General features: G+C 42.7%; 1 protein-coding gene across 9 annotated transcripts in view; it reads left to right on the forward strand.

Annotated features, from left to right (window-relative positions):
• OBSCN (obscurin, cytoskeletal calmodulin and titin-interacting RhoGEF) overlaps window positions 1-27,517 on the forward strand; it is a 236,520-nt gene that overhangs the window by 179,537 nt on the left and 29,466 nt on the right. For all 9 annotated transcript variants that reach the window (XR_014494163.1, XM_083376954.1, XM_083376957.1 and 6 more), the window contains 13 exons: window positions 9,497-9,611; window positions 10,093-10,229; window positions 11,117-11,229; window positions 11,888-12,056; window positions 14,757-14,838; window positions 15,369-15,569; window positions 16,633-16,693; window positions 17,073-17,150; window positions 21,164-21,336; window positions 22,861-22,887; window positions 23,433-23,585; window positions 25,324-25,369; window positions 26,034-26,111. Coding sequence is in view for 8 of the 9 variants with exons in the window: in XM_083376954.1 (XP_083233080.1) it covers window positions 9,497-9,611; window positions 10,093-10,229; window positions 11,117-11,229; window positions 11,888-12,056; window positions 14,757-14,838; window positions 15,369-15,569; window positions 16,633-16,693; window positions 17,073-17,150; window positions 21,164-21,336; window positions 22,861-22,887; window positions 23,433-23,585; window positions 25,324-25,369; window positions 26,034-26,111 (1,433 nt within the window). In the remaining variant the exon portion in view is untranslated. The remainder of the gene's footprint in view (window positions 1-9,496; window positions 9,612-10,092; window positions 10,230-11,116; window positions 11,230-11,887; window positions 12,057-14,756; window positions 14,839-15,368; window positions 15,570-16,632; window positions 16,694-17,072; window positions 17,151-21,163; window positions 21,337-22,860; window positions 22,888-23,432; window positions 23,586-25,323; window positions 25,370-26,033; window positions 26,112-27,517) is intronic.

Consider the following 27,517-nt stretch of genomic DNA (forward strand, 5'->3'; position numbering starts at 1 on the left):
GACCAAAGGGAAACCAAAATGAAAGTTCTCGTGTGGAGCTAGAAGGAAAGAGACATCTTCATGAGTCCAGACGCTGGACTGACTCATCTGAGGCTACCACAGTTGAAACATCTCAGATGGGCCAGGTTGAGGACTATGTTGTGGAGGAGTCATCTCCAGAAGATGAGACTCTTCCAGATCAAAAAATTACAGTAGATGACCCCAGTCAGGGAGACCTCTCTGATCTTGGCAATCGTGAAGTCAAAATCCTTACTCGGAATGGGAAAGCATTAACTTTGGAGGACCTTGAAGATTATGTCCCTGAAGAAGGAGAGACCTACAGATGCAGCCATCTTAATTCTGAAGAAGATAAACCTTGCGAGATAGCGGTTCTCCAGACCGAGATCAACAAACCCACGATCGGCAAACCAGTATTACTGAACGTCGGAAGACCCATGGTTTCTGAATCCAGACAAACCTTCTTTAGCCGTCACCCTGGAAGTATCTTCATGTCGGCATCCAGAGTGACCGAGACGCAACCTAGAGATCCCACCAACGTTTCTTTCCAAATTGGCGAGTCCCACCGGCCAACTTTCTGTACACAAGTCCAGTTGTCCCCCGACAGTGGTGCGTCCAATTTCAAAACCGAAGTGTCCACTCGAAGCTACAGCACCTCTGTCGGAGAAACGGTCACGTTCCGCATCAAGAAGGACGATCCTTCCCAAAGTTAACGAGAAATTAATGCCAGATCTCTGAACCATGATGAACATTTTTTTTTAAAAAAAAAACACCCGTAACCATCAACCTCAGCAACCATCAACGCCTTTACCAAAGGGAAGAACAAGAATCTGAATGGAGAAACTACAATTTTAAAAAATAAAATCCTAGAAAATAATGACGTACCATAAAAATTGATGTTTTGCAAGGGAACACTTCTGTCAGTACGAGCTATAATGTAATCTTTGATTTGTAATTTTTTCCCCATTTTGTATTAAAAAATAGCACACCGTTCCATTGTAAGGCATTGAGGTGCAGCAGAACTAAAACATCATTACTGAGACAAGATTAAATTATGGTTATTTTCTCTTAAATGGGTGATACGAAACTGCTGATTTTTTTTTTTACATTACAAAATAGGCAATTGAGAAATTAACAATTCTAATTCCTTTCTTTTGCAACTTCTGAAGAAATTCAGTGAGATGTAGCACAGGTAGTCCTCGACTTACAACAGTTCATTTAGTCACTGTTCAGAGTTACAATGGCACTGAAAAAAGTGTCTTATGACCATTTTCCCCACTTACGATCATTGCAACATCCCCAAGGTCACATGATCAAAATTCAGATATTTGGCAACTGGTTCACATTTATGACAGTGTCCTGGAATCACCTTTTTGCAACCTTCTGACAAACAAAGTCAATGGGGAAGCCAGATTCACTTAACAACAGTGTTACTAATTTAACAACTGCAGTGATTCCCTTAACAACAGTGGCAAGAAAGGTGATAAAATGGGGCAAAATTAGCTTAATAAATGTCTTGCTCAGTAATTGAAATTTTGGGCTCAAACGTGGTCAAAAGTCGAGGACTAACTGTATTCTGTTGCAAGAGTTATGAAAATTATTTCACTGAATCCATTTTAATCCCACTGACAGAAGTGACACTACCATGAGCTTAAATGCAGACAATAAATCCATTTAAGGGACTTCTGGTTTGTATTTTGATTTTTGCTAATTTCTTGCTGATCCCAAAACACATTGGGTTGGTGCCAAAATGGTGACCGAATACTTTGTTCTCTCCCATCTTTCTTGACACGCTTCTTTTTATTAAAATGAAGATTACGTTGGATAAATATGTTTTCTTATAGGTGGCTCCTTGCTGGTTCTCACGAACAATAACTCCAATACTATCTGGTTTGGCAAGTTCTTAACACAGATAAAAACAATACCAATTTATGGATGAGTGAGTTAAATGAATGGCTGAATAGTTCTTCATAATTCATCCTTCGACAGATTTATCTGAACCACAAATGGAGAATACAGTATTGTCACCTTGCTGAGAAGGTCTTTTCCAGCCAAAAATGGGGTCCTTCTGAAGATCACCCAACATTTGTCCTTTGTAGTCTGGCAAGCATTTTTGCCTTGAATACAGGTAGTCCTTGACTTACAACCATTCTTTTAATGATCAGAGTTACCACAGCACTGAAAAAAGTGACTCGTGACCATTTTTCATGCTTATGACCGTTGTAGTGTCCCCGTGATCACATGATCAAAATTCAGACATTTGGCAACTGGCACGTACTTTTGACAGTTGCAACATTCTGGGGTCATGTGATCACCTTTTATGACTTGACAAGCAAAGTCAATGGGAAGCCACTTTACAGCCATGTTACTGACTTAACAACTGCACTGACTCACTTAATAACTGTGACAAGAAGGGTTGTAAAACAGAGCAAAACTCACTCAACAAATGTCTTGCTTAACAACAGAAATTTTGGCTTCAATTGTGGTCATAAGTTGAGGACTACCTGCAAACATTACACCACAAAGCGTTTTAGGCTGGATATTTGTTAGTTGTGATCTTGGGCAAATTTCATTCAAACAGTCCCCTTCATTTTGCAAAACCCCTTTTTCTATTATTCTTTACATGGTTACATTGTGGTGTCTGTGCATTTTTAACTTTGCCAGTTATCAAAATTTTAATATCTGCAGCCACCTCTCTGCAGAAAATTATGCGATTCATCAGCGTACATTTAGAAACAGAAAATTATGGACTTTGTAAAACGTGGAAATTTTAAGGAAGCTAATTAAACAGATGCAGAAATGTTCATGAATGATTTGACTGAGCAGTAACAAGAAAATAACTTACATTTCTCTTGATCAGCTATTTTTTAAAAAATTTCAACCACTGGATATTTGCGACATTTTTTTAAAAAGAATTTTTTGAAATATTATGGTGCATCCTAGGGGGAAAAAAAATCTTGCCCATATGGGATTTACAGTCTGTAGATAAATGTTGGGGTTTCTTATAAAGGAATATTAAGAATTTATACTGAGTAACCTTTGTGTTGATGAACCAGCTAGATTAGGTATTCTTGGTGGAAAGTAAACAGATTGTTTGAAAGAGTAAACAAATTCAGAGACGAGATGTCACCTGGAATGACACTCAATTTTCTATCAATAAAAAGTCAATGGCATTGTATTTCTTTTGTTGTGGTTTCTTTCAAAGTAATTCCCCCCATTTTTAATTGTCATTTGGGCTATGAACCAAATATATTTGAGGTGTCTCTATAGAGCAGGGGTGTCAAACTGTCAGCCCACAGGCCAGATGCGTCATGGCAAAACTGTGCCCACCCCATTGCTAGCAAGGGGAAAAAAGACACGATGTGTCGTGACACATCACGTGACATTGCAAGTTTGATGGCCAAAAGTTGGAGTTTTCCTTCTTATCTGCAAATAGCTTTAGAGTCCCAATTAAATAGTTATTTGTAATCCAAAGAGTTCAATTTTTCCCCTAAAGTTTATAATTCTCTCTTTGTCTGCAGCCCAGATTGTTGTATATATATTTTTTGTCACAGCTGTTCTTTATTATTAAAGCTTTGAAGGTCACAAACACGGATTAGCTTTTCCCATGTTTTTGCAAATTCCCTATGGAAATCATAGCTGTTATAATCTTTATCCACCACTAGGTGTCAGCATCTATTTAGTTTTCAATATGAACAATGGTCTTTAAAATGAGACTCCTAACCATTCAACAATCATAAACTTGTCCAAAGTTAAATTTTAGCTTTCAAGTTTATAAATTTATTTCACTACCATATATTTTGATCCTTCACAGAAATTTTAATTTGCCGCTTCCGTTAGTATAAGGATGGAGCGGAAGTCTCGCTCCTTCCCTTTCAGAGATATTTTGCTTCTTGGGGATCTTTTCCAGGAAATTAAGTGTAGAATAGAAAAGAGGAAATCAGATCCCTCACCCAGTTTCAAGCATGCTGTTTACTGTAGTGCTGGTTAGTTCTTTTGGACTCCGGTTGCAAGTAGCTTGGGCTAATCGATGAAATGCAGCCTTTCTCCTGTCGGGTTAGAAGGTTTTCCCCAAGACGAATGGAACGACCGCCGTCATTCCAGAGTCGCCGGGGCACCCTTCTTTCTTCGCCGCCTCTCCGGGATGGCTTGGACCCATTAGGGTCTCCAGGCAGGTCAAACGTTGGCTGCAGGGGTGCGGCAGTCAGCAAGCTCGCGACCAGTCACTACCGCGCAGGACCGGAAGTCTCTGACATTGTGAGTTTGACACCCCTGCTATAGAGGAATAAAATGTGATGGAAAATTTATGCATGAAACAGTTCCTCAAAACGTAGCATCCATTGAAGAAGGAAGTTCAGCATTTCTTCTATACACGTAGTCCTTGACTTACAACCATTCATTAAGCGACCTTTGGGAGTCCCAACAGCACTGAAGAAAGGAGCTTATGACCATTCCTCACACTGATGACCTTTGTTGCATCCCCAGGATCATGTGAACACACTTTGGGTGCCTGGCAACTGACATGTATTTATGACATTTATGACATTTGCAGGGGTCACGTGATCACTATTTTTGATTTTCTGAAGCCTGATTCAGTTAGTGTTCCCATGGTTCATTTAACAACTGCAGAGTTTCGCTTAGCCGCCATGGCAAAGAAGCTTGTAAAATCAGGTGCCAACACTTACAACTGCCTTGCTTAGCAACGGAAATGCCAATCCTGTGCTGGGCTGAGAGCAATTAGCCCAAAGTCACCCAGCCGAACTTTGTTCCAGAACTTACCATCTCCTGGTGGTTGCCCCACAGTCACCCGGCTGGCTTTCACGTGTAAGGCCAGACTAGAACTCATTGTCACCTGTGAGCGGCCCAAAGACACCTAGTTGGCTTTCGGCCTGAGGTAGGACTAGAACTCCCGGTCTCCTGGTGCCTGGCTCAAAGTAATTAAGCTGGCTTCCATGCCTAATGCAGAACTAAAATTCTCAATCTCCTGGTGACTTGAATCAAAGTCATCCAGCCGGCTTTTATGCCTGAGGTAGGACCTGAACTCAGGATGCTTGCTTTCTAGCCTGCATTAGACCAAAATCTCCCTAGAAATTCCCCCCCTTTTCTTCCCTAAACATCCTGTCATCACTTATTGAAGCTTCCAGAGGTATTTGCAGAAGAACAGAATAGTCAAAATGGGCATCCCCAATGCCATCCATGAAGCTGTGCCTTGTTTAATGTGCACCAGGTATCACGGCCACAGTGCATTCTGTCTGCAGAGTCCTTCAAAAAATAATTTAAAAAATTGCTTCAGAGAGTACCTGTGGGTGTTGGTATCTATGTTTGTTATTATTTTAATAATGATAAGGACTTATTTTAATATCAATCATCACAATCTCTTGATCAGTCCCGTGCAAGGAACCCACTGCATTCCAAAAAATTCACACCCACACCTTTCACAGAAGTAAACACATAAAATACAGATCTGGAGCTGGGCTGGCAGGAAAAATCCCTTTCAGATTGAGGTCATCTTGCAAAACTGTTCCTCTGAGCATGTGCAGAGCATGTTGTTGCTCGAGCTTCATTGAGTTTTGTGGGGTTAAATCCTGATTGTACAATCGATCCTGTGACTGGACGGAGATTTCTAAGTACAGGTCGTCCTCAAATTACGACAATTGAGCCCCAGGTTTCCATTGCTGAACGAGATGATTATGAAGTGTGTTTTGCCCCTTTCTATGACCTTTCTTACCACAGTTGTTAAGTGAATCGTTGCAGTTTTGAAGTGAATCTGGCTTCCTCCATTGACCTTATTTATCAGAAAGTTGCTAAAGGGCATCACTTGACCCCAGAACCCTGCAACCGTCATTAATACGAGCCAGTTGCCAAGTGTCCGAATTTGGATCATGTGCCCATGCGGATTCTGCAACTGTTGTAAGCGTGAAAAACAGTCATAAGTCACTTTTTTCGGTACTGTTGTAACTTTGGACAGTCACTAAACAAATGGTTATAAGTCGAGGACTACCTGTTCCTGTTTTGGGGTCTTTGAATGATCGCTAAGTGACCGGTCGTAAGTCAAGGCCTTCCTGTAAAGTGAGATGAGGAGTATTAACAATAGACAAGAACAAACTTATCTGTTGTCCTTCTGGGTAGGAAAAGATACTGCTCCATCTGCAGTGTTGATCTGGGGATCTACTCAAGATCTGTTAAACCAATCTGGGAAAGGTAATTACTTCTAGAAAGGTGTTCCTAAGTAAACCCTTCAAATCTACATCCAGGTCAGACATGTCCTCCTAGTTTTACTGTAATATCTCTTTTTATAACCTTTTCTCCTATTATTAAAAAAGAGGGCCATGTTTCATGAAGTCTACACCAAAGCATAACTTTCTACTCCAGGTGATTACAAATTAAAATCTTGGATCCTTTTCCATTTGGAGACTCCACAACTCAAAAGATGCTTCCAGTAGAACACTTCCTTAGGGGATGCCCAACTGCTTCTCAAGAACATCCAACTTTAGATGTTCTACAGATCCATAAGGTTCCCCCGCACATGCGTGGTAGTCGTTTCCGACTCTAGGGGCTGGTGCTCATCTCTGTTTCAAAGCCGAAGAGCCAGCGCTTGTCCGAGGACGTCTCCGTGGTTGTGTGGCCGGCATGACTAGACGCCAAAGGCGCACGGAACGCTGTTACCTTCCCACCGTAGTGGTCCCTATTTTTCTACTTGCATTTTTACGTGCTTTCGAACTGCTAGGTTGGCAGAAGCTGGGACGAGTAACAGGCACTCACTCTGTTGCACAGCACTCGGGATTCGACCTGCCAAACTGCCGATCTTCTGATCTACAAGCTCAGCGTCCTAACCCACTGAGCCACCGCGTCCCAGATCCGTAGACCCTCTTCAGGTTGGAGAGCTCAGCAATCTGTCTAGCTTGATAGTCCTCATCCAAAAAAGTTTGTCAGTTGGGGTAGTGTTGTAGGCCTGCTAAGAAGTCTTTGTGTTGACTCCTCGTGACTGTCCAGGTTGGAGGTCCCTATGTCTGCGGCAATCAACTTCACGGGATTAATAGAGGAAGAGGTATCTGGTTGATGGGCGGGCCAACAAAAGTCTTCTTAGGTTGATGATCTTCTACATAGCTCTTCCTTATTGAGTTTTGGAACACCCTTCTTCTGAGCTGATGGTCATTTCTCTGAAACCTCCTGCAGAGGTTTCAGGAAGTTTCAGGATGGCTGATAGGGCCCCCAAAAACCAAGATGCTAGCCATGAAGATATGACTGATGCCCACTTTTTTTAAAAGCATATTGCAGACACAATGCTCATTTAAAAAAAAATGGGAAAAGCTTTGATGCTATCCATGTGGCGGCCACCATCTTGATTTTTGGGATAGGGTATCCAGGATATCCAATGAATTGTAATTCCACCTAAAGTGGAAATTGGGAAAGCCCTGAAGGTGTCCAGAAGCACTTTTGATGCAGATGTGGAGATGCATTGTGGAAGAATGTTCTTGTGGTAATAGAGGACATGTTCGTCTCTCCGTCTTCTTGGACAATCACATGGAAGTAAGATTTCTTCTGCAGCATCAGACATGGAAGGCCACGGAGCAGCCTTCGTTTATTGCTCCTTTGTTCCACTGTTCGGTCTTGTTATTTGGGGCAGCGGGCGTGGCTTTCTGCCCTACATGCAGTTGGTTACGACAGATGGACCAACGATGGACATTATTTCTTTGCATAGTGATGGTTGCAGCTAAACAGCAGTTGATACACACAATATTTCTTGTGAAATAGAGAAGGGTAAAGAAATATCCAGGAAATCCAGAATAATTCCTTTCCTTTCCTTTCCTTTCCTTTCCTTTCCTTTCCTTTCCTTTCCTTTCCTTTCCTTTCCTTTCCTTTCCTTTCCTTTCCTTTCCTTTCCTTTCCTTTCCTTTCTTCCTTCTTTCTATCTATCATTTTTCCTTTCCTTTCCTTTCCTTTCTTCCTTCTTTCTATCATTTTTCCTTTCCTTTCCTTTCCCTTCCTTTCCTTTCCTTTCCTTTCCTTTCCTTTCCTTTCCTTTCCTTTCCTTTCCTTTCCTTTCCTTTCCTTTCCTTTCCTTTCCTTGCCTTGCCTTGCCTTGCCTTGCCTTGCCTTGCCTTGCCTTTCCTTTCCTTCCTCCCTCCCTCCCTCCCTTCTCATTATTTATTTATATCCCACCTTTATTATGTTTATAAACTCAAAGTGGTGAACATATTTTATAATCCTTCTTCCTCCTGTTTTTTCCATCACAACAATCCTGTGAGGTGGTTTAAGTTGAGAGAGAGGACTGGTGCATGGTCACCAAACCAACCTAAGGTGGGACTAGAACTCACCGTCCCCTGGTGATTGGCCCAAAGTCTCCCAGCCGGCTTTTATGGTTAAAGTGGGACCAGAACTCACCGTCTCCTGGTGATTGGCCCAAAGTCTCCCAGCCGGCTTTTATGGTTAAAGTGGGACCAGAACTCACCGTCTCCTGGTGATTGGCCCAAAGTCTCCCAGCCGGCTTTTATGGTTAAAGTGGGACTAGAACTCACCGTCTCCTGGTGATTGGCCCAAAGTCTCCCAGCCGGCTTTTATGGTTAAAGTGGGACTAGAACTCACCGTCTCCTGGTGATTGGCCCAAAGTCTCCCAGCCGGCTTTCATGGTTAAAGTGGGACTAGAACTCACCGTCTCCTGGTGATTGGCCCAAAGTCTCCCAGCCAGCTTTCATGGTTAAAGTGGGACTAGAACTCACCGTCTCCTGGTGATTGGCCCAAAGACTCCCAGCCGGCTTTTATGGTTAAAGTGGGACTAGAACTCACCGTCTCCTGGTGATTGGCCCAAAGACTCCCAGCCAGCTTTTATGGTTAAAGTGGGACTAGAATTCACCGTCTCCTGGTGATTGGCCCAAAGACTCCCAGCCGGCTTTCATGGTGAAAGTGGGACTAGAACTCACCATCTCCTGGTGATTGGCCCAAAGACTCCCAGCCGGCTTTTATGGTTAAAGTGGGACTAGAACTCACCGTCTCCTGGTGATTGGCCCAAAGACTCCCAGCCGGCTTTTATGGTTAAAGTGGGACTAGAACTCACCGTCTCCTGGTGATTGGCCCAAAGTCTCCCAGCCGGCTTTCACGGTTAAAGTGGGACTAGAATTCACCGTCTCCTAGTTTTTAGCCTGGTGCCTTAATCAATAGACCCAACTTAATAGGCTGCTAATTTATTTTATATTATTTTTAATCCCTTTTTTAAAAGACAGATTTGGTTTACAGCACTCTTTTAATTAATTTTCAGTAAATACGCTCTGTGATCAGCAAGTAGCAAAGCAATTAAAAAGAAATAAAATGGAAAAAAAATGCAAACACAGTAGAATTTAAAAGCGAAACAAGAGAAAATCTTGATTTTTTTTGTTTAAAAGAGAATGAAGGACATTAGCAGCGTTGAGTTTAAAAACATTGCAGTATTCTTCTCTAGGGCTGATAAAAAAACTCTATTTCTAGCAGCAACTAATCTAAATATTTCTATTTTTGTCACTAGCTGAACTGCAGGCGCCGGCTGGCAAAACTGAAGGAGAAAGTGACACATTTTCCAGGCAAACAGACATTATTCCCCAAGATGAAAGCATGTCTGAACGTGCTGTTCTCCCCGCCAAGTAAGTTTGTTGAATTTATTTAAATCTACAGGTAGTCCTTGACTTACAACCCATTCATTTAGTGACTGTTTGCAGTTATAACGACAATGAAAAAAGTGACATGACCATTTTTCACACTTGCGACCGTTGGTCAAGTGATCAAAATTCAGACATATGGCCACTGACTCATATTTACGATGGTTGCAGTGTCCCAGGATCACCTGATTCCCTTTTGCAACCTTCTGACAAGCAAAGTCAATGGGGGATGCCAGATTCGCTTAACAACCATGTGACTCACTTAACAACTGCAGCGATTCACTTAACAACTGTGGTGATAAAGTTCATAAAATGGGGATAAAACTCACTTAACAATGTCTCACTTGGCAATGGAAATTTGGAGCTCAATCTGGGTCGTAAGTTGAGGACTACACATCTCTGAAGTTTGATTACTCCATCTCCTCATTCCTGGCCGTAATTCTGCTTCTTGGTTTGGATCATCAAGGGTCCTCGAAATTATGGCGGAGATGCCGTGGTTCAAGAATGAAAGAACAGAGGAAATTTTGGATTTAGCTGGGGAAGCCGCTGAGGGCATTTCGGAGAGACCCCATGTCGATAAAAAAGCAGAAAAGAGTGTCGCAAGTAAGAGATTTTTATCTGTTGACGAGGCATCAAGGCGAGGGGTTGGACTAGATGACCTCCAGGGTTCCTTTCGACTCTATTATTATTCTACTTCTGTGACTCCATGTGGATCAAAATAAAGTGAATCTTCAAGGCTAGATTGAACTGTGTTTCTAGATGTTCAGATTTGCAGGATTATAAGGCTACCTAGTTAATCCCCCCCCTCCCTTTAGCATTTGCAGAGAAGGGAGAGGGGCAGTGCGGATTGTGCTGCCTTTCGGAATCGAGGGCACAGTTAAAGACACAAAAGTGCCTTGGTGTTGTAATACATATGATGCAATAACACCTTGCGACAGACATGGAGGCAGACATGGAGGCAGCCCAATCAATCTGATGCTTTTAATTATTTTGTAGGAGTTGAACAAATTAAGGTTGCAATCAGAAGAACACACACAGAAACACACCCACAAAAACAACAACACAGGCAGAAACATACACACAGCTTCCTAAGGCAATCTTCCCTTTTACAGTGGTCTGTTAGTCTGTTATGTATGACAGCAAACCCCACACCCCTCTAGCACTGATAATGTTACTTAGATGGGTGACGAAACACCTGCAAGAAAGCAATTAAGCTCAATTAAGACCCCATAATCCTCCTTCTTCCTCTTCTTCTTCCTCTTCCTCTCCTCCTCTTTCCCTCCTCCTTCCTTCCCCCCCTCCTCCCCTTCCCCTTCCCCTTCCCCTTTCTCTTCCTCCTCCTCCTCCTCCTCCTCCTCCTCCTCCTCCTCCTCCTCCCCCATTCCACAAACCTTACTGATGACCTTACCTACTTGGGTCATGAAACATCTGCAAGAAAATAACCAAGCTCTGTATCTGTCCAATTGCACTTCACATTTTTCTTTTATTAGGTCCGCCGTACATGCAGGTCCCTCTTGAGGATGTCCACGTTCGGTGTGGGGAAATGGCCAAGTTCCAGGCCACGATTGAAGGCAATCCTCAGCCGGTTATCGGATGGTTTAAGGTAGGTCAAAGAGACACCCAAACCTAGGTGGAAATAAACAAAGGAAGCTCTACGGACCCCTTTATTCAACTGCGGGTAGAAAAAATTACAGACTATTTTGGAGGAAATAATTACAGGTGGTCCTCAACAGACGACCGCAACAGAGCCCAAAATTTCCATTGCTACGCAAGGCAGTTATTAAGTGAGTTTCGTCCCACATTTTTGTCCTTCTCGCCACAGTTGTTAAGTGAATCCCTGCAGTTAAGTTAGTCACACCGTTGTTAAGTGAATCTGGCTTCCCCACCGACTTTGCTGATCAGGAGGCCGCAAAAAGGGAAATGCATGATTCTGGGACACTGCAACCGTCATAAAGACAAGTCCCTTTTTCCGGGGCCATTGTAGCAATGGCTTGTAACTTGTATTCATGACGGTTGCAGTGTCCCAGAACCATGCATTTCCCTTTTTGCGACCTCCCTTTCTCTTGTAAGTCGAGGACCTCCTGTGTTTATAAATACCACATCGTAACTCCTTCTTTTATCTTGGGGCAAACCTTCCCCAGAGACACATTCTTAGACCAAGAGTTCAAGAACGGGGCTGCACCTGGCTGAAGTCCAGGCGAAGGGCTGAAATTCCGGCCAACTACCTGATTTTACCTGCTCTCCTCTCTCCTTCCTTCCAGGGCATTTCCTTGTTGCTGGACAGCGAAAGGATCTGCCAGTCCAACGAAGGCACCAGCTACTCTCTGATCCTGTACAACGCTCAGGCCGAAGATGGCGGGGTCTACACCTGCATGGCTAAAAACGCCGGAGGGGAGGTGGTCTGCAAAGCGGAGCTGGTGGTACAGGAAGGTATGTTGGCTTGGTGGCTTTCTTCTCATTCATTCTTTATTTTCCTTCCTTCCTTCCTTCCTTCCTTCCTTCCTTCCTTCCTTCCTTCCTTCCTTCCTTCCTTCCTTCCTTCCTCTGTTCTGTCTCACCCTCTTCCCATCCCTTCCCTTCTTCCTTCCTTCCTTCCTTCCTTCCTTCCTTCCTTCCTTCCTTCCTTCCTTCCTTCCTTCCTTCCTTCCTAAGTTGACATTGTATGAGGAACAATTGCAGGAACTAGGTATGTCTAGTCCAGTGATGGCAAAACTTTTAGAGACCGAGTGCCTAACCTGCAACCCAAAACCCACTTATGTATCGTTGGGTGCTGGGTGGGCAATGCCCATTGGGTGGGTGTGGCCCATTGGGTGGGCGTGGCTTCGGTGGTAAAGGCAGACTGGGTGGGACTAAAAAGTTCAATCAATCAATTCCAACTTTGCGAGATCTTTTTTTTCCCTGCAAGAAATTGAAATTGATTGATTGAACCTTTTTTTTTTTTTGCACATGGCGGTGGAGGCCTAAAGCGAAAAGGTTTTATAAAACCCAGCTGAAGGCCTAGGACCTGGGCAATGGTGCGTGTGCCCACAGAGAGGCCGCTGTGTGCCGCCTGTGGCACACGTGCCATAGGTTCGCCACTATGGGTCTAGTCTTTCACAGAGAAGAATTAGGAGGGAACATTTTAACTGTCTTCCAATATTTGAGGGGCTGCCCCAGAGAAGAGGGAGTCAAGCTCTTCTCCAAAGCGCCCGAAGGCAGGACAAGAAGCAACGGATGGAAACTAACCGAGGAGAGAAGCAACCTAGAACTAAGGAGAAACTTCCTGACAGTTAGAACAATTAACCAGTGGAACAACCTGCCTCCAGAAGCTGTGAATGCTCCAACACTGGATGTAGTATGAAAGGAGACTCACACGAATCTTGAGCAGTTCTTTATTGGTTAACATTCACTCATATATGTATGTCTTAAACAACAGCTTTAGCAGTTAAACATTGACAGTTTACATGCCATCCCGAAATTGGTTGTTTTTCCTTATCTATTGCTTATCCCTTTCAATTAACACAAGGATTGACATATGTTCCGGTTTCCTGCATTCCATAAGCTTATCTTTCTAATTTAAGATCTTGTTTCTCGCATGTTATCTCAAGCGCACTCTGCACCCTTCCTCTGTAGTCCCTGTCTGAGGTTTGCCATCCAAGACAGGGACATGCAGAGTGTGTACTTCAAGATGGACTCAGGAAAGATGCCTACAACTGGAAGTTTTTAAGAAGAGTCGGGACTGGGATAGAGTCTCCTGCCTGGTCAAGGGTTTAGATAGAAAACCTCCATGGTCCCTTACAGTCGTTCTGTTTCTATTTGCAGGTATTTTGTCTTTTTCTCCAGCTCCCAGGCTAAAGGTCTACGGAGGTTCTCAATCACCCAGGTCATGGTTATCCCAAATATGCTTTTTCCAAAAAGCAACTGGGGTTTTTTTTCCTTTGAAAAGGTTTTGCTTTTTACCCAAGAAGCTTCTTCTACCTGATTCATATCTATGAGTCAGTTTATTTCCTATTTCGTATTACGAGTCAGTTGCTGACTGGCTCTTATTCATGACGGTTGTCCTGCTTCACGTGATTCCCCCTTTTATTATTTATTTATTTATTAATTTAATTTGTATACCGCCCTTCTCCCAAAGGACTCAGGGCGGTGAACAGGGCAATACATAATAAAAACAATATACAAAAATTAAAAATTATTAAAAAGTAATTAAACAGCGATGCCCATAATAAATTAGTACAGATTAAAAGTTAAGACCAATTTATAAAACCCAACCCCATCCCATCAGGTCAGGCCGGCTTGTTCAAAAAGGTGGGTTTTAAGATCGCGCCGGAAGGAGCGGAGATCAAGCGCCATCCGGAGCTCGACCGGAAGATGGTTCCATAAATCCGGCGCACCCACAGAGAACGCCCTCCCCCTGGGGGCCACCAGTCGGCATTCTTTGACCGGTGGCACCCTGAGGAGGCCCTCTCTGTGGGAGCGTACTGGGTGGAGGGAAGTTGACGCCAGCCGCAGGTGCTCCCCAAGGTATTCCGGACCCATGCCATGTAGGGCTTTGTAGGTCATTACTAACACCTTGAACCTCACCCGGAAGACAACTGGAAGCCAATGCAGCTCGCGGAGCAAAGGTGTGACATGGGAGTGTCAGGAAACTCCAAACACAACTCTCGCGGCTGCATTCTGTACCAGTTGGAGCCCCCGAGTGGTCTTCAAGGGTAGCCCCATGTAGAGAGCGTTGCAGTAGTCAAGACGAGAGGTCACGAGCGCATGAGTGACCGTACGTAAGGCATCCCGGTCTAGATAGGGCCGCAACTGGCGCACCAGGCGGACCTGGGCGAAGGACCCCCTAGTCACAGCTACTATATGGTCTTCCTGACAAGCAGAGTCAATGGGGAAGCCAGATTCGCTGAACAACCACGTCCCTGCAGGGATTCACTTAACAAGTGTGGCAAGAAAGGTCCTAAAATGGGGCAAAACTCACTTAACAACTGTCTTGCTTAGCAACAGACATTTCAGGCTCCATTGTGGTCGTACGTCGAGGACTACCTGTATTTGATGGTCCTACCGGTTCTTGCTTGGAAGGCAAATAGCATTTCTTTCAGATCTTCTCATACGTCATTGTCACCACTCGGGTTCTTATTCTGATTATTGTAGACAAGAAAAGTCAAGTGGCGAAGAAGCGAAGCCCACGAAGGAAACTGCATTCTTTCTATGAGGTTAAACAGGAAATAGGAAGGTAAAAGTGATTTTTTTACCCCCTTAAAGGTAAAGGTAAAGGTTCCCCCGCACACGCGTGCTAGTCGTTTCCAACTCTAGGGGCCGGTGCTCATCTCCGTTTCAAAGCCGAAGAGCCAGCGCTTGTCCGAGGACGTCTCCGTGGTCATGTGGCTAGCATGACTAGACGCCAAAGGCGCACGGAGTGCTGTTACCTTCCCACCGTAGCGGTCCCTATTTTTCTACTTGCATTTTTACGTGCTTTCGAACTGCTAGGTTGGCAGAAGCTGGAACGAGTAACAGGCGCTCACTCTGTTACGCGGCACTCGGGATTCGACCCGCCAAACTGCCGACCTTCTGATCGACAAGCTCAGCGTCCTAACCCACTGAGCCACCGCGTCCATCTACCCCCTTAGCATCTACTATTACCCCCTTAGCATCTACTATTATTTTGGGGGGAGGGGGGAAGTACGACAGCAGGGGAACCTTTTTCCCCCCAAACTCAAGATTCGAACTTACCCCTTCATTCTCTGAATATTTAATGGTTTTCAGGGGCTCCTTCAGCATTCTCAAGAGAGTCATCCATAAAGCCAACTGTGTGGCTTGTGCAGCAAAGTTCATCCCGCTGCGAAGTCGAACGAGAGAACGAGCTTATCGGGAGAGAGATATTCTAGTCCGGCTTTCCCACGATCGAATCACTCAACTGCTGGACCAGTTTGAAACCCGGAAAACCTTAATTCTTGTTTTGGAACTGTATCCTTTTTGCCCCTAAAAAGAGGAATAAAGAAAGATATGAAAGGAGATGGCGTTAAGACACTAGCCCTCAGTGTTCCTGCCTTGGCAAGGTGGGCTAGATCAAGAAACAGGCACCACAAATGCTCCTTTGCTGTTTGTAAGGTCTACTGCTAGAATCTCGAAAGCTTCTCCAAGTTGGTTTCTATCCCATCTTACTTTAAACACCGTCAAGGTGGGGATATTTTGAGTTTCTTTCTCCCGCGCCTGTTTCTCAGTATGGTGTAAGCTGACAGAAGAGAATATTTGTAGCTCAGGGTTGAACAGTGGAGTCCTCAGTGCTCCCTGTGCTGGTGGTTTTCTTGCAGAAGCTTCATGACCCAACTAGGGAATGCCATTAGCTCTAGAAGGGAGGGGAGTTGCAAGGAAGAGGAGGAGGAAGAGAAGGAGGAGGAGAAGGACTATGGGGTCCTTGATGCTCTTTCTTGGAGACATATTATGACCCAACTAGATAACATTATCAGTGCCAGAAGGGAGTAGGGTTTGTGGAGAGGAGGAGGAGGAGGAGAACTGTGGGGTTCTTGATGGTGTCTAAGTTTGGTTGTTTTCTTGCAAATCTTTCATGACCTAACTAGGTAGTATCATCATTGCTAGAAGGGAGTGAAGTTGCAGGGAGGAGGAGGAGGATGACAAGGAGGAAGAGGGAGAGAAAGACTGTGGGAGCCTTGGGGCTTTCTGATCTTGTTAATATTCTGACAGAAGTTTCATGACCAAACTAGGTAACATCATCAATGTTAGAAGCTAGAACCCCAGCCCACTCTAGCACTGATGATGTTTCCTAGTCATGAGACGTCTGCAAGAAAACGACCAAGGACTCCGCAGCTCAACTGAAGCTACACATATTCTATCGGTTCTTCAAGTCCCATCTTGAAGTTAGGGGGTATCAAACGTCTTGGGCCAGTCCCGCTTCCTCAGCCTGAATTGTTTGGCCAGATGGGGAGAGTGAATTTTTGAAGGATTTTTTGATTCTAGATTCCTTGCTTGCCCAACTCGAAGGCTTGGTCCATATTCCTTAATGGATTAGATGTTCCAATGAAGAGCTTCTGGATCGCCTCTACAAGAAGAACAGGGTGACGGAAGCAGAGGTGGGATTCCTTCCTTGTGCACTTTAGGGAGAGGATCTAAAGAATTTAAGACAAACAAGGATAGTTGAATTCAGCCAAACCTCCTTCCCCAGCTCAATTTTTTTTCCTGATGTTGTAGACTCAACTTCCATTTATCCCCAGCTGGCTCCAAATGTAGTTCTCAGTACTGATAGAAGAGAATATTTGTTCAAGAGAAGTGAATGAAGTAAAAACTTCATTTTTTAACACCATGCAGAAAGCAAATTGAGTGTGTGTGTGGGGGAGAGACAGACTGATTTTTTTGGGGGGACAAGTGGTTGCGAAGTCTAGACAAACCTGTTCTATGATTGCTTTTCTATGTGACTTCCATAACTTTATGTTTTTCCCCCTTCTGAAATAGGTCAGATTCTATATCAAGCAACTTCTAGAGGGGATCTTGTACCTTCACAGCAATGAAATACTACATTTGGACATCAAGGTAAATTTTTATAAACATTGGGTGCTCGTGCCTATTTAGTTTCTAGTCTTGCTTTAAAGAATACCCTACTTAAATTGTTTTTCCCATTCCAAGCAGTATTTACAAAACACAATTTGTTGATGATTTAATTACTTTGGCCTGGAAAGCTAATTGGCAAAGGAAGAAAGCTAGAGTTAGACTCAAAAACCAGAAGAGCTGACATACCAGATGGAATATTATATGAGCCAATATTTGCTTGAATATGGACAAAAGAATAGATAACACATAGATACAAATAGATTTTTATAATAAGAAAGATATGATTTATAATTAGAATAGCGCGCTTTCTTTTGATAAGGGAATTATAAAAACATTAGCATGGCTTGTGTAAATGAAAATTTCAGCTACACAAATGTAACTAACTTTGAGAAAATCATAACTGACAAAAATATTTTGAATACCGATGGGAAATTAAATTTAAGAGCTCGAAAAACAGGACATTGATTTAATAAGGAGACTTTAATTGCAAGTACAAGTTAAATATGAAGTGGTTAGAAAAGAGGTTATAAATTGCTCCTGGTTTGCGATCGCGGGGCTGGGGGACGTGCAGGGTGATCGCTCTCTCCGCTGCCCGGTTTTCTCTCGCCAAGGGACTCTGAAAAGGGTCGAAAGTCACCCTGGAGGGGCAACCAGTGTGAAGAGGACCCCCGACTGATCGCAGAAGGGCGGCAGCCCTTCCGTTTGATCTGGGGCAGCTCTTTGGACCAACATAGAAAAGATCAGCCGTTAACATGGCCGATCACTAAGCCGCTAACAGCTGTGTCCAAAATTATTACCAAGCACAACGAAAGCCCTGCGGAGGAATTGGGTGAGAACTTACCTTTTTTGTATCCCAAGTATTTTCCTGTGAAAGCTTCTTGAAACTTCTCCCCCCCTTCAAAATGGCAGTGTTTATTTTATTTTATTTATTTATTTTAATTTCATTTATATCCTGCCCTTCTCCGAAGACTCAGGGCGGCTTACAAGCTTAGCAGTAGCCTTCATTCTATGTATATGCCTGCTTATTAGGGCTTTCACACACACCCCCCAAGCGGCATTATTACAAAGTCAGCTTAATTGCCCCCAACAATCTGGGTCCTCATTTTACCCACCTCGGAAGGATGGAAGGCCGAGTCAACCTTGAGCCTGGTGGGACTCGAACCTGCACTAATTGCAGGCAGCTGGTGTTACTTAAGGAGGCACTAGCCCACTGAAGTCCACCAAGGCTCTTGACTACCTTGAGGAAATAAAGCCCTGAAAAGAACAACTAAAACAACTAAAAAGAACAACTAAAAAGAACAACTAAAAAGAACAACTACAATTGGACTTGCACTTTTGATATTTGGGATCTCAAAAAGATCCTATTTCTACGGCGACCTATTACCTTATCTACTTGTTAAAAGTTGAAAAAGAATTTAAATTGGACAAAAGCCTAATTGCTTAAGCCTGAGAACTTACAATCCAAGAAGCAACAGAAGAGCAAGAATTTAATATCACGACAGAGGATTTTAAAGATCAACAAGCCCAATCTACTGAGAACTTTGACAGCCAAACCCTGACTGCAATTAAAGAACTTACAACCCAAAAGTAATATTTAAGGTGCTGGTACTTACCTTTAAAGCCCTGCATGGCCTAGGCCCGGGATATCTGCAGGACCGTCTGCTGCCGGGGACGACTTCCCATCGCCCAGTGTGCTCACACAGAGAGGGTCTCCTCAGGGTGCCGTCGGCCAGACAATGTCAGCTGGCGACCCCCCAGGGGGAGGGCCTTCTCTGTGGGAGCGCCAGCCCTTTGGAACCAGCTTTCCCCTGAGCTTCGGATGGCCCCGGATCTCCGGTCCTTTCGCCTTAAAACTTTCCTTTTTCATCAGGCTGACCTGGACTGACGACAGGGTTTTTTAAAATGTTTTTTTTAATTTTTAATTGTTTAGTTTAACTTATTTATTGGGGCTGTTTATTTAATTTCTTTTAACTTTTGTATTGTTGTTTTTATTGTTGTTAGCTGCCCTGAGTCCTTCGGGAGATAGGGCGGCATATAAGTCCCAAAAATAAATAAATAAATAAATGAATAGATAGATAGATAGATAGATAGATAGATAGATAGATAGATAGATAGATAGACATAGATAGATAGATAGATAGATAGATATAGATAGATAGATAGATAGAATAAATAGATAGATAGAATAAATAGATATAGATAGATAGATAGATAGATAGATAGATAGATAGATAGATAGATAGATAGAAGCAGAAGAAAGCAATACCAAGATGGAGGGTGTTAAGGATCAACTAGTACAGCATATTGAATATCTAGACAAACAACTACAACATTGGACACGACTTTTTACTTAAACCAGATGAAACCTGAGGAAGAAGACCAGACTGAATTGAAGATAAATATACCAAACCAAACATGGAGATTTCGAGCCACCAGGGAATTTAATGATTATAAATGGGCTAGTTCCTTTGGAAAATTGATAATTAGATGGTCTCCTTTGAGTCAGGTAACATGTACAGGAATGAAGGGAGATCCATCTGATGACTGGTATGGAAGCCTGCTTGGCATAAAAAGAAAGCTAGAGTTAGATTTTAAAAATTGGTTTTTCGATTTATGATACAAGAGCCTAAAGCAGGGGTGTCAAACTCAATTTCACTGAGGGCCACATCAGCATTGCGGTTGCCCTCAGGGGGCTGGGTGGGTGTGGCCAGGGTGGGCGTGGCCTACTGTGTGGGCGTGGCTAGAGTGCGTATGGCCTACTGGGTGGGCGTGGACAGCTCTACATCGTTGGCGTCAAGGGTGCCTATGGGGGCCTGGGCAGGAGTGGGACAGATCTGAGGGTCTCTGGCAGGAGGAGGGTCTCTGGGCCAGGGCCAAGGCAGTGGGGGCCGTTCCCTCACTGTTTCCAGGATGGCTTCGCGGGCCACATGAAACCACTTCGCGGGCCGGATCCGGTCCCCGGGCCTTGTGTTTGACATGTCTGGCCTAAAGTCTCAATTAATGGGCTAAAGGGAGGTTTTGAGATAAAGGGAAATATGAATATAGATTTAAATATTGTAGAAAATGATAAAAAAGAGACTAATTGGTTTAATATTTAGGATTTAGATTTATAAGGGAAATGAATATTAACTATTAGGATACAGTTTTGAACTATAATATAAAAGATGGACTGAGACAATAAAGGATATTTTATTAGTATGTGGTGAGGTACTAGAAGGAGAAATAGAAAATGTTTATGAAATAAAATAAGAATATAAGTAAGTAATATGTGTATTTTAGATATGACAGTTTCTATGTAGTGAAATAAAGGAAATTTGGGTTACCTGAAATTTAAATACTATGGATATTAAGGGTTAAATTGGAATATTGTAGTTAAAAATTAAAAATTAGGTAAGATTTAAAAACAGCACATGGATATGTATAAGTAAAAATATATTGATTGAACGTGCTATAACTAGAAGTGTACTAGCTTAAATAAGATATAGCAAATGTTAAGGGAAATAGAGAAGAATTTTTGATGATGCAATCTGAGATATGTACTGAAGATTTTGTTATTGAACTATTGATTACCCAATCACCACGCTGCTTTCCAAATATTTAAATGTAAAACTGGAAAACCAATAAAATTTGTGTTTTTTTTTTTAAAAAAGAGGTTATAAATTGATACTATTGTTATTTCTATAACACTAGATAAATATGAAGAGGATGTGTATATCTAATTCTGTATGTATTAATAGCAGTAAGAATTTTATTTGTTTAATGTTGAGAAAATGAAAGCGTGAGGGGAAGAAGACAGGGGGAAAAACACACTGGATTGTGTAGCATTGAATAGATTAATGCTGAAGTTAAGATGCAGTTGTGGTGGTAAGTTGAGGACTATCCTGTATCTCAGAATTTCAGCAAGGAAAACCATGTTGAGTTCCCTTGTTCACCGACAGGTTTTATGCCTTGATTCTTTTCCCTACCAATGTTCCTTTCTCTTTCCACTTCTGCAGCCCTCAAACATTTTGATGGTACACCCTGACAGGGATGACATTAAGATCTGCGATTTTGGCTTCGCCCAAAGGATAAATCCATTGGAGCCTCAGTACAGCACTTACGGATCTCCAGAATTTGTCCCACCAGAAATTCTGTCCCGGTCCCCAGTATCAACGGCCTCGGACATCTGGTAAATGAATCTCATCTCTTCCTTGCTGCTTTTGGTGAACCTTCATGAAGATCAGTGGAGAACTGAGAAGGTTAACCCTAAATTAGTGGACCAACAAAATGCTGTGGATATAATATGCTTAGACTTCAGTAAGGCATTTGATGAAGTAGACCTCAACCTTGGTAAGATAGAACAATGGAGGGTAGAAAGCACCACCACCAGATGGATTCAAAATGGCTGACCAGCCACACTCAATGTGTGCTCTTCCGTGGAATACATCTGCATGCAGTGGGATGCCACAAGGTTCAGTATTTTTCAACATCTTCATAAGTGATCTAGACGAGAGGATAGAAAAGGAACTCATCAAATTCACAGATGACATTTAACTAGAAGGAGCAGCCAACACTTTAGAACAGGGGTAGGCAACCTTGGCTCTTTTATGACTCGTGTACTTCAACTCCCAGAATTCCTGAGCCAGCTTGGCCCAGCTTGGAAACTCCCTTTCCCCTCAGCATGGCTGGCTAAGGAATTCTGGGAGTTGAAGTCCACCCAGAGGTAGGCAACCTTGGCTGTTTTATGACTCGTGGACTTCAACTCCCAGAATTCCAGAGCCAGCGTGGCTCAGCTTGGAAACCTCTCCCTTTCCCCTCAGCATGGCTGGCTCAGGAATTCTGGGAGTTGAAGTCCACGAGTCATAAAAGAGCCAAGGTTGCCTAGCCCTGGTCTAGTTTATCAAAGAGAAGAGTCAGGGGGTCATAACCTCCTTCCGATATTTGTCACAGAGAAAAGGGGATCAATCTATTATCCAAAACACCAGAGGGCATAAGAAAAAAATGGGTGGAAGCTCATCAGAGGAAGATCCAACGTGGAAATAAGAAGAAATTTCTTGATCAATGCCTCCAGAAGGACTGGGGTTGGGGGCATGATAGTGGCCTTCCAGTATCTGAGGGGTTGCCCCAAAGAAGAGGGAGTCTAGCTATTTTCCAGAGTACCTGAAGGCAGAACAAGAAGCAACCGATGGAAACTAATTGAGGAGAGAGAAGCAACCTAGAACTAAGGAGAAATTTCTTGACAGTTTGAATAATTAACCAGTGGAACCACCTGCCTCCAGAAGTGGTGAATGCTCCAACACTGGAAGTTTTCAAGAAGAGACCGGACAACCATTTGACAGGGATGGTATAAGGTGTCCCGCCTTGAACATGTCCGAAGTCCATCACTATTCCATGGTTTAATCTTTTGTGTTTTGGAATTGATCTCCAGAATTTACTGGTTGTGGCTTCCTATTTTCAGCCAAGCCTGTTCAGGAATGAAGGAACAATGGAAGATTCTTCTCACGGTAGAAGAAACCAGCTCCTCCTTCAGGGTAGAGTTGAGTTGCTCAACCTTGGCAACCTGGAAATGCTGGCTTGGGAATTCTGGCCACCCATCTTAAATTTGCCAAGTTGAGAAACTCTTTTTCAGGGCACCAAACCAGGGAAGGTTGGTCTATCAAGGCTTTTTATGGGCACTGCAATTCTTTTCTAATGTTTGTTTCTTTTCTTGTAGGCCAGTTGGCGTTATTAGCTATTTAAGGTAAGTATATGGGGCCTTAAAAGTTTGTCATATCACACATTTGAGTCCTCGAACTAGGACTCCAATTGAGCCCAAAACTTCTGTTGCTAAGCAAGACAGTTGTTAAATGGGTTTGGCCTCATTTTACGATCTTTCTTGCCACTGTTGTAAGCGAATCACTGCAGTTGTTAAATGAATCTGGCTTCCCCCCTTGACTTTGCTTGTCAGAAGATTGCAAAATGGGATCACATGACCCCAGGACATTGCAACCGTCATAAATACGAGCCAGTTGCCAAGCCTCTGAATTTTGACCACGTGACCGTGGGGAATGCTGCAACGGTCGTAAATGTGAAAAACGGTCATAAGTCATCTTTTAAGTGCCGTTGCAACTTTAAACGGTCACTAAACAAATGATTGTAAGTTGAGGATTACCTGTAAGTCTTATCACCCACAAATGGCCATCCTCTGACTTTTCTTTGCATCTATTTCTTTGCGACTTGGTTTGCATCGATACAAACAGTTTAAAGTTTTGTCCTTTTTTCCGCCCTCCCCCCCCAAATGATCAGCTTGACCTGCAAGTCTCCCTTTGCTGGGGAAAATGACCGAGCAACCCTGCTTAACATCCAGAATGGGATCATTTCGTGGAACAGCTCTGACTGGGGTCATTTGAGCAAAGAAGCAAAGGATTTTATCGCAAAGATTCTTCAGCCAGCTCCTATGTGAGTGGATGAATACTTCAGGATTTTAGAAGAGGGATATAGACTTGAGGGACAGAGGGGGTTTGGAAAAGCCACCAGTCTCTAGAATTCTTGGTGCTCTCTGAGCTTGGTGGTTTTCTTGCAGAAGTTGCATGACCCAGCTAGGTAACATTATCAGTGCTGTAATGTATTGGGCCTTGTTTTACTGAGTGTACCCCGTGGGTTTGAATGCTGGAAGGTTGCTTAAGCAGGGAGCTGGCTAACGGCTCCCAGCTCCTCAGACAACCCGTCTCCAGCACTGCCATTGGCTGCCTCTAGGGCGGCAATAGGTTGCTTCAAACCTATTGGCTGCCACCTAGAGGCCAGGGTATAAATAGCTGCATTCGCAGCCCTGTTTCCCAGTTCGGTTCCTGCAAGCCAATAAAGAATGTTCCTGACTGAACTCACTCGCCTCGTCTCTTCATTAAAGCAACGAACCCAGTACACAACAAGTGCTAGAAGGGAATAGTATTTGGGAAAAGGAGGAGGAGTGTGGGGTCCTCAGTGCTCTCTGAGTTTGGTGGTTTTCTTGCAGACATTTCATAACCCAACTGGGGAACATCATCAGTTTTAGAAGGGAGAGGGGTTTGTCCAGGGGAGGAGGAGGAGGAGGACTGTGAGGTCCCTGGTGCTCTCTGAGCTTGGCAGTTTTCTTGCAGACGTTTCATGACCCAACTAGGTAACACCATCAGTGCCAGAAGAGAGTGGCTCTGATTTTATATACTAGCATCTTGCCCCTATCAGAGTTGGTGGGAGCGATCTTGGTGGTTCCTTGATCAGGCAATTGTTTACTACCAAGACCACTCCCATCAATCCTGACAAGGAAAGCTGCTATTATATAAAATCAGAGCCACTCTCTTCTGGCAATGATGATGTTACCTAGTTGGGTCATGAAATGTCTGCAAGAAAACAAACCAGCTCAGAGAGCACCAAAGACCCCACAATTCTCCTCCTCCTCCTCCTCCAACCCCACTCTCTTCTAGCCCTGATGATGTTGCCTAGTTTGGTCATGAAACGTCTGCAAGAAAACAAACCGACTCATAGAGCACCAAGGACCTCACAATCCTCCTCCTTCTCCTCCTCCTCCTCCTCCTCCTCTTCCTCCTCCTCCAACCCCACTCCCTTCTAGCCCTGATGATGTTACCTAGTTGGGTCATGAAACGTCCGTAAGAAAACCAACGACCCCTTTCTTCAACCCTGAGCTACAAATATTCTCTTCTATCAATATGCTTTTCCAAAGTCCATTATTCTGGAAAATTCTTGAAATTTGGAAGTCTGTTTGACTGATTGATTGATTGATATATCAAACCTTAACTGACCATCTCCCTGACAGAAGGGGTTCTGGATAGTGTACAGTTTAATCAGTATAATAAAACATTAAAAACCGAATAATTTAACTTTTAAAAATTTTAAAAGTGTGATAGAGCAACATTGGGGTGGAGATTTTTCGGAGGTGGACAATTAGGTCCAAAAGTGGAATGGGTCAAGGCATATAGTATTGGATGACAAAAAGCTGCCGGAGAAGAGATTTCAGAGCATGAACAGAGTGCTTATGATCCCAGCCTGAATTCTCCCCCCAAGTAAGTTTCTTGCCAGTTACCATATTAAACCACCTTTCTGTACAAGATCAGTTCTTTCCAGAGTTGTTGAAAATTTATTTTCATGCATAGCTATATCTTGACATATCAGGTGAAACCTAGTTTATTGTTTTTCTTTACAGAACCAGGCCAAGTGTGATGGAATGCCTATCTCATCCCTGGTTCTCTGTAAGTTTTGAAACACGGGAAGAATCAGATTTTGATCCTCATCTCTTTTTCCCCCTTCATCTGGACTCCTGTGAGGGTAGAGAGGTCAAACAAGTCAAAATGGCAGCCCAACAGGACAGGGACAGGCGTCTGATTGCACAGTTACAATTGCCGTTTAAAATTTTTAAGCTCCCTAATTTGGTGAATGCCTTTGCTATATCAAAGTGTCGGCTTCTCCCAGAATACGTAATTTATAGCAAGAATACAAAAGGAATAGCGGTGTCTTTTGACAATAATAATAATAATAATAATAATAATAATAATAATAATAATAATAATAATAATAATAATAATAGGAAGAAGTTGGAAGGGACCTTGGAGGTCATCTAGTCCAACCCCTTGCTCAGGCAGGAAACCCTATACCATTCCAGACAAATGGCTGCCCAGTCTCTTCTTAAAAAACCTCCAGTGTTGGAGCATTCACAGCTTCTGGAGGCAGGTTGTTCCACTGGTTAATTGTTCTCACTGTCAGGAAGTTTCTCCTTGGTGGCTTGTTCCCGCCCCCCAAAATGAACAATTCCAGATGAATGCAAGATTCCCTGGTTTTCAAATAAATTGGGTTATTTGGTTGGTGTTTGAAGATGTGACCCAACATTTATTTTCAAACTGATATATTCCTTTTCAGCACAAGCCACCGCCTGAAGAGGCTCACTTTATCGAGACAAAATCTCTCAGCTTTTTTGTATCCCGAAGCAAATGGCAGGTGGGTAAGAAGCTGTACCCTGATGCACAATTATTTTGGCTTCACTAGTGTCAATGTTTTGGGGTCCGTTCTATGCGCTGTTATGCATGTTTTAAATTTTTATTTCAGAGATAGAATGTATGCAATACAAACCCTGCTGTTTATTCCTAAGGAAGCTGGCAAACATGGAAAGAGAATAATTTAAATTTTAACTGCATATTTAAATGGCTTAAATGTTGTTCCAAGATTTCTTGTCCCACATCCCTGTATTAATAGAACAACCCTAACGTAGTATTTCTCAAACCTGGCAACTTTTAAGACCTGTGGACTTCAACTCCCAGAATTCCTTAGCCAGCTTGGCTGACTGTGGAATTCTGGGAGTTGAAGTCTACATGTCTTAATATTGCTAAGGTTGAGAAGCATGGCTTCTAAGGACTCATTGTTTATTTATGTATTTTTATGTATCAGAATTCTATGCTGCCCATTTCACTAATACAGGTAGTCCTCGACTTACGACCCCAGTTCAGCCCCAAAATTTCCATTGCTAAGCCAGACAAATGTTAAATGAGTTCTGCCCCATTTTATGACCTTCTTTGCCACAGTGGTTAAGCGAATCACTGCAGTTGTTAAGCTAGTCACACACTGGTTAAGTGAATCTGGCTTCCCCATTGACTTTGCTTGTCAGAAGGTCACAAAAGGGGATCACATGACCCTGGGACATAAATATGAGTAAGTTGTTTAGTCAGCTGAACTTTTTTATGTATAATATTTTATTAATTTTCTAATTTTACAATTAAACATTTAAAAGCAATGTGGTGACTGGGTAATCAATAATTCAATAACATACATAAATCTTTAGCACAAATCTCAGGTTACAACAACAGATATTTTCTCTCTTTTTCCCTTAATATCTACTATCTCATATTAGGCTAATATAGTTATTATTATTATCAACTAAGTAAAAACCATCTTTGTTACATTTATCAGTAATTTTTAGATTATACATATCTTAATTGTGTTTGCATTCAATCCTTATATACAATCAATGTCCTGTTAATGCTTTTCTCCCCGGCTTTAATTTCCCATCAATATTCAAATTAACATTTGGTATTTATAATTTCCAAGCTTTAGGTGACCAAAGTTTTTCCCTCATCTCAACTTCTACATTTTTCCCTTTTCATAACAAAATCTAATATTTTAAATACACATCTTATCTATTTGCATATAATATATTCTAAAAGTTATCTATTTTTACCATATTAAACCAAAAGGCTGTTAGTCTTATTACACCTCTTACCTATTCAATTATAGTGTTACTTTATTTTCTAAAAATTATCTATTTTTCATCATATTCAACCCTCTAATCAGCAGTATAAAATCCCCTCTAATAGATCAAAACCCTAGTTTCTTTCAGCCTTACTCTGGCT

The sequence above is a fragment of the Vipera ursinii genome, assembly GCF_947247035.1.
Source record: "Vipera ursinii genome assembly, chromosome: Z".
NCBI lineage: Eukaryota > Metazoa > Chordata > Lepidosauria > Squamata > Viperidae > Vipera > Vipera ursinii.